This window comes from Fistularia commersonii, chromosome 1, assembly GCF_037954325.1.
Source record: "Fistularia commersonii isolate RoL2024-O1a breed Wild chromosome 1, RoL_Fcom_v1.0, whole genome shotgun sequence".
NCBI lineage: Eukaryota > Metazoa > Chordata > Actinopteri > Syngnathiformes > Fistulariidae > Fistularia > Fistularia commersonii.
The window spans coordinates 3359624-3366638 of NC_141284.1; the positions used below are offsets into that span (position 1 = coordinate 3359624).

The 7015-nt window shown below is 42.6% G+C and overlaps 1 protein-coding gene across 1 annotated transcript; it reads left to right on the forward strand.

Moving 5' to 3' along the window:
• Positions 1-369: 369 nt before the first annotated feature.
• On the forward strand, positions 370-6724 carry sirt5 (sirtuin 5). Its single transcript, XM_086144496.1, has 9 exons — positions 370-507; positions 1976-2084; positions 2159-2292; positions 2710-2939; positions 4270-4353; positions 4539-4592; positions 4833-4956; positions 5494-5609; positions 6217-6724. Exons 1-9 carry the CDS (start codon positions 493-495, stop codon positions 6287-6289), a joined length of 939 nt encoding a protein of 312 aa, XP_086000622.1. The 5' UTR covers positions 370-492; the 3' UTR covers positions 6290-6724.
• The last annotated feature ends 291 nt before the right edge of the window (positions 6725-7015 follow it).

Consider the following 7015-nt stretch of genomic DNA (forward strand, 5'->3'; position numbering starts at 1 on the left):
CGCAACATCCATGGTAAACCAATGCCATATTTTCTGCTCATCCCTGCTGATTTTCAATGCAATTATATTACTTTTTTTTGGTCCTTACTTCTTCATTGTAGGCCACTTCTTGCCTATTTATGGGTCAATTTTGTCGTTTTTGTGCCCACGGGTGTCCGATCTGTGGCTGCTTGTAGCCTCACCCATAGCTTCAGGAGAGCCCCGCAGCATCACGCTCTGAAAGCCCGGCCGCGGAGCAATAGCGCCCCCTACAGGCCGCCCGTTTAATAACAACGGGTTTATTTACCTCGCCGCCACTCTTGATAGGCTGCTGCCGCTCCGGCGGACGCCAAAACAGCAACGACTGTTCCGGGTTCATGGCTTCCGGCAGCTGACGGTCTAGGATCCGGTTCAGGTATTGAACGTTAGCGAGCACCGACTCCGTCCACGTTGGTCGCGCTGCCGTCGGCTTGAACCGCCAGACCGCCGTGTAACCGCGGATACATCCGCCGGATGTTCGTTACCCTGGTAACCAGCCTGAGCCTTCCGTGCTGCTAGCTTGGCGTGCTAACAGGCTGCGCTAACAGGCTGCGCCGTAGCTAGGCCGAGAGGGAGGGCGTTGTGTACTTCCTTGTCTGCTCCCCACCAGAAAAAAATATTTTTTAAAGAAATGATGTCTTCTAACGTTACGACAACGTTTTTATCACTATAGACACCACAATGGTGATTTTATAGTCTAATTTATTCACTCCACTAACCTCCGAAGATTTAGGATGCGACCTCCAGGAGGGGAAAGTTAACCATATGTAATTAGCTTAAGTTTTGTAGCTCAAACACTGTGAATAAAAGCACCATTTTCAAATAACATTTCTATCCAGCTCTACATTGATATATTAAAAACCCTTTTCAGTCCAGGCCGTGAACTAACGCACCTATGGATCCAGTTCCATTTAGTGTTTCTGATATTTTAGTTAGCATAAATACACTTGACCAGGAACTGACCAAGCTAAATGGAACGAGGCCCCAATATCTGGCACTAATATAGGCAAGCAATTATAGCGTGTATACACACACACACACACACACACACAATCTACAAATCTTAAAAATATTCAAAATAAAAACATGGCATTTTATGTATGTTGCATAATTTCATATATGTCTCGATTTGCTCAAAACAGTAGAGCTTGTACATGTATTTTAGTAACCTGATCTTATGTCAACAATATACATATTATAGCAGGATGCGTCTTATTAGTAACAAAGACACTGCAGTAAAATTAGCAAGAAATTACCTTAAATTAGGCAAAAAAAATGTGTGTTGTCACAAAAAAGTGTAATGTTTTGTTTAGATACAGAGAAGGTGCTCTCGTTCTAATCTGTATAAAATAAAAAATGATATACACATGTTAAGTAATTTGGTATGTGTCTCAATTTGGTAAAAAAAAGTAGAGCTTGTACATTTATTTAAGTAACCTGATCTTCTGCCAGTGAGTGGGCAGATAGTGTCCTGATAAGAAATGACTCATGTAGAATAAAAAAAAACATACACACATAAGCAGGAAGTAACCTTTTGGTCAGTTCAAAATGATAGTTAATAAACTAACAATTCAAAAGAAAGGATTTTTTTTCTAGAAAATGCTTCCCCAAAAATAGATAAATTTAGTTGCAAAAAACATTTTGCAACCAAAGTTTTATAGGTACAACAAAAACATCACCTTTCATTTTTAAAGGCAGTCGAAAATCTATAAACAAGGGCTTGACTTTTATTGAATTAATTCCTGACATGAACTGATCTTAAAAAAAAAATCAATGTTAAAATTATACGCATCAGCTAAGATAGAGTGTATATAAGTCTTGCTAATATAAAACATGGTAATGTAATTTGTGTTTACGTCTCTTTCATGGTTTTGTTTCAAGCTGTTAGTGACCCATGTTAGCGAGATGGGATGCCGGTTGTTATAATCCAGTGAGTAGTTTTCGCTCTCCTCCCCAGTCACCAATGATTCTGCGCCTGTTTACCAGCCGAAGCTCGGTAAACTCCCACCTCTGTGCCTGCCTGAGGAGGTCGTGGGACAGTCCAACCATGGCCCGACCCAGTTCAGGTACACACTCTTTCCCTTTCCTCGTCGCCGGCGGATCCCGCCGGCCCACCTGCTGACCCCGACCCTGTGTGCAGACCTGGCGGCCTTCAGGGAGATTTTCGCCAAAGCCAGAAACGTGGCCATCGTCACCGGGGCCGGGGTGAGCGCCGAGAGCGGCGTGCCCACCTTCAGGGGAGCAGGTGGCTTCTGGAGAAAATGGCAGGCACAGGTAAATACTTGCTTAATGTATTTTGATAAATGCGCTTTTTGTTTCTTTACTTTGGCAGATGTGATTGATTTTTTTTTTTTCAAAAAATATTAGAAGTAGATTGCTGAAAGTGGTGCAAAGGAGCTAGAAAAAGGAATAAATTATCTCCAGGTGAGCAGATATTAACCCAGAATTAGAAAGAAACACTGTCTGACCTGAGATCATCAACTGATTCCTTGGAAAAATGGCTTAATTCGTTTTTGGAAAATAAAAATAATTATTCTAATGCTAGAATGTTAAGTTGGCTTTCTAAAATAAGCATTTTAGGAACTAATGGCATAATTCTGCATCCAAAAAATTGCATCCAAATAGCATAATTCTGTTACCTTGGAAGAGTATGTTGTCATGGTAACATGTTATATCCATTCGCCCCGTCAGGAACTCGCTACCCCGGAGGCTTTTTCAAGAAACCCGTCCCGCGTCTGGGAGTTTTACCACTACCGCCGTGAGGTCATGCTGACCAAGAGCCCCAACCTGGCCCACGTGGCCATCGCCGAGTGCGAGGAGCGGCTGGCCAAACAGGGGAGGAAGGTCACCGTCATCACGCAGAACATCGACGAGCTGCACCGCCGCGCCGGGTCCAAGCACGTCCTGGAAATCCACGGCGAGTATCTTTATGTTCTCGCCTCTCGATCTATTTTGGAGGTTCTGTTCCGGTCGTCGACCAGGTTCTTCCCATGTGTTCCTCCTCAACCCCCCCCCCAATCCTCCAAAAATGACATACCAACTATATTTTAATGATTTCATTTAGATGTTTAAAAGATGTCGCATTTATAGTCTAAAGCAGGACAATAATCTTTCTCCCTGATTTTTTTTTTTTTTTTGTAAAGTGTGCTAATCACTTATTTTCTATATCGGGCAGACAACTTCAGTGTTGGTACAATCATTAGGAAATACCACTGTCACCTTATGCCACTAAGAAAATAAAGATTTTATGTGCTTCACTTAAAAAAATCTTCAATATGATATATGTATATATAATATGGATATTATAGCAGGATGTGTCTTATTAGTCACCAAGACACAGTAGTAAAATTAGCAAGAAATTATCTAAATTGAGCAGAAAGAATGTATATGTTGTCACAAGAAAATGTTAACTTGGAGGAGGTGCTCTCATCCTCAGGTGTATGAAATAAAAACATGATGATATATATATATTTCGTAATTTCGTGTCTCAATTTGGTAAAGAAAGTAGAGGTTGTACATTTATTTAAGTCGCCTGACCTTCTATCTGCCACAGTGAGTGAGCAGATAGTGTCGTGAAAGGAAATGGCTCATGTAGAATAAAAAAAACACACACAAATAAGTAGGAAGTAACCTTTAGCTCAGTTCATAATGATAGTTAATGAACTAAATATTCAAGAAACAAATGCCCCCCAAAAATAAATACATTTCCAAAAAAAATTGCAACTAAAGGTTTATAGGTACAACAAAATCAGCAACTTTTACTTTTAAAAGCAGCCAAATCCTATAAATAAGAGCTTATTTTTCTTTGTATACCATCCCAATATTAACTGATTAGGACATTAATCTTTTTTCCCTGATTTTTCATTTTTCAAAGAGAGAGCTATTTACTTATTTTCTATTTGGTAAGGCAACGAAAAAACACCACAGATGACCTGTCACCTTTTGACATTGAGGAAAATGAATTCTTTTTGAGTTTCACTTGAAAAAAAATCACCAAAATGATATATTTATGTATAACATTGGTATTGTAGTAGGAAATGTCTTACTAGTAAGAAGGACACTGCAATAAAATCAGCAAGAAATTATTTAAGTTTGAGCAAAAAAAAAAATGTGTATGTTGTCACAAGTACTTGTAAACTTTTGTTTAGATGCGGAGGAGGTACTCTGGCCCTCATCCGTATCTCTAGTCACTAATTCCTAGTAACTAATTGACCACCTCTTTTCTCTCTTTCTTTTTTTTTAACCAGGAAGTCTGTTCAGAACACGCTGCATGAGTTGTGGCCACGAAGCTGCCAATTACAAGAGTCCCATCTGCGCCGCCCTGGGAGGCAAAGGGTGAGTGTCAACCCGCCGCAGCGGCTGAAATCAGTCAGCTGACAGTGCCACCGACTCCGGGTCAGACGCCGATCAATACGGAAACAGTTCATTGATCAATAACCTTATCGGTCAGCGTCTCCAACGACGTGGATGTGGGGTTAGTTAACGGGGCCTTGACGTGCTGATGGAACTTTCCCCTTCAGAGCTCCTGACCCCGACACGCATGACGCCCAGATCCCGATCCAGGACCTGCCCAGGTAGGAACACACACACACACACACACACACACACACACACACACACACACACACACACACACACACACACACACACAAAATTCACCTAAAACAGGCAGTCTGGCAGACATGAGCGGAGTATTTGTAGGAAAACAAACTGTCTGTTATTTTCATCTGTGTGTGTGTGTGTGTGTGTGTGTGTGTGTGTGTGTGTGTGTGTGTGTGTGTGTGTGCATGTGTGTGTGTGTGTGTGTGTTGCAGGTGCGAGCAGGGCGACTGTCACGGCCTCCTCAGACCTGCTGTGGTTTGGTTTGGAGAAACTCTGGACTCCGATATTCTCACCTACGCGGAGGAAGTTCTGGACAGCTGTGACCTCTGCCTCGTGGTAAGCACGTGTGTGTGTGTGTGTGTGTGTGTGTGTGTGTGTGTGTGTGTGTGTGTGTGTGTGTGTGTGTGCGCGTGGGCGCGCGCATATGACAGAGGTCAAATGTGAAAAGGGTGTCAACAGCTTTAACAGCTGCCAAATTGATTCTCGGCCTGATAATTAACCAACCTCTGCAACCCCGGGACACTTTATGAAGAACAGTTTATTGATCACATATTGATTATAGTCAAACTGTGCGGTCGCGTTATGGATTTTATTATTTTTTTTACAGAAAATCGCAATCGGACACATCTTAGACGTGAATCATTAAAAAACCCTTTGACTCTGTCTTCCTCACACAGTCCAAAATCAATCAGTAGGGTCATTGACGACTAAATTGTCTTTAAGTGTGAATGGTTGGACGTCTCCATACGACGCCCTGTGATTGACAGCCAGCCGTGCAGCCTAAGCCCCGCCTCCAGCCTTAACAATCTGTGATCTGGACGCGCAGTGTGAGCGACTCCTGACCGAACGCCGTGTCGAAATCCGTCCTTGCAGGTGGGCACCTCCTCCGTGGTGTATCCGGCGGCCATGTTTGCCCCCCAGGTGGCGGCCCGAGGCGTGCCGGTGGCCGAGTTCAACATGGAGAACACGCCGGCTACCATGCAGTTCAGGTGCGTGTCGTGGGCCGCAGCTATGCTGAGCTCACACTCGTAGGAATGATAAAACACACTGAAACTTAAAGCCTTTTAACCAGCCATTTTTCATCAAGAAATTGTCTGAAAATCAGGATCAATTAATTTTTAAGAAACAAAGACGTTTGGACAAATCCATGATATAAAAAAAAAAGAATTAAACACCTTTCAGAGCTGTGAGGAGGCACATTTGATTTTATCATTATTATAATTATAATTATCATCACCCCTTATTCTTCACTTTATTTTATTTTTACCTTATTTTCATTTTAGTTTTATCTGCCTTAATTTTATATATTTATTTTGTTTTATCAATGTTTATTTTATATATTATTTTTAACCGACCTATATGCCATATATTTATTTTTAGATATTTATAGTCATTGGATCTGTTCTAGAATGATATGCTATCCTCCAATTGGCCCCCGGTAACAAAATTTCTCTGGTGATGATGATGATGGTGATGATGATTATTATTATTATTATTTTTGTTATTATTATTATTATTTGATTCCTCAGCAGATCTGACTTTGTGAATCCCTGCCACAGCATTGGTTCAGTCCGCTCTCTTTGCGTTTGTCCCTAGGTTCCACTTCCACGGCCCCTGTGGAACCACGCTGCCCCCCGCCCTCTGCCGCCATGACACTGAGCCCGAGTGACACCGTGCACGCCCAGACTGTCCTGGCGCTGGACAACCTCCATGGTGATGGTTAGGGAGTGGGGTAAAACACTAAGAACTAAAGGGGTCAAAGGGGTCAATGAAATGACGCGCCCTCGTCCAACTCGTTAAGGGAAAAATATTGTGAAGGCGAACAATGAAGAAGCCCAATTTACTCCGTGTTTACACTGTTGCATTGTGACGTCCTCCTCGTGAATCTATGTGACGAATCCCAGCCGGCCGCCTCGGCCGTTTCTTTCTATCTGTAACTTTGCACACCCCCGTCATTCGCCTGAATTTGATAATCGTTTGAAATTCATGCAAAAGAGGGGCAACGCAACCCTAAGGATTGGAGAATGCAACCTAAGAACTACTGTTGATGTAAAAATAAAGAATTCTAAAGAAATCTGTTTATTATATTAAAAAAAACGTATCCCGACATGCTGTTGTGCGGCCATCTCTGTTTTGGTTTTTGAAGCCAGCAGGCCCCGCCCACAAAGCCTTTCTCCAATCCGTTATTGCCTGGAAACCTCCACCTATCGGCTCTGGGGTTTTTCAAAGTGCAATGGTGTTCGGCCATTTTCCAAAGACCAGTCGGGCCCAAACCTCGAGTGTGTGTGTGTGTGTGTGTGAGACTCCTGAAGCCACCTGATGGCCAACAAGTTGGCCAACGCGCAAGATGGAATCAGCCCCCATCTGTGGGACCCGTTCCTATACAGATATCTGG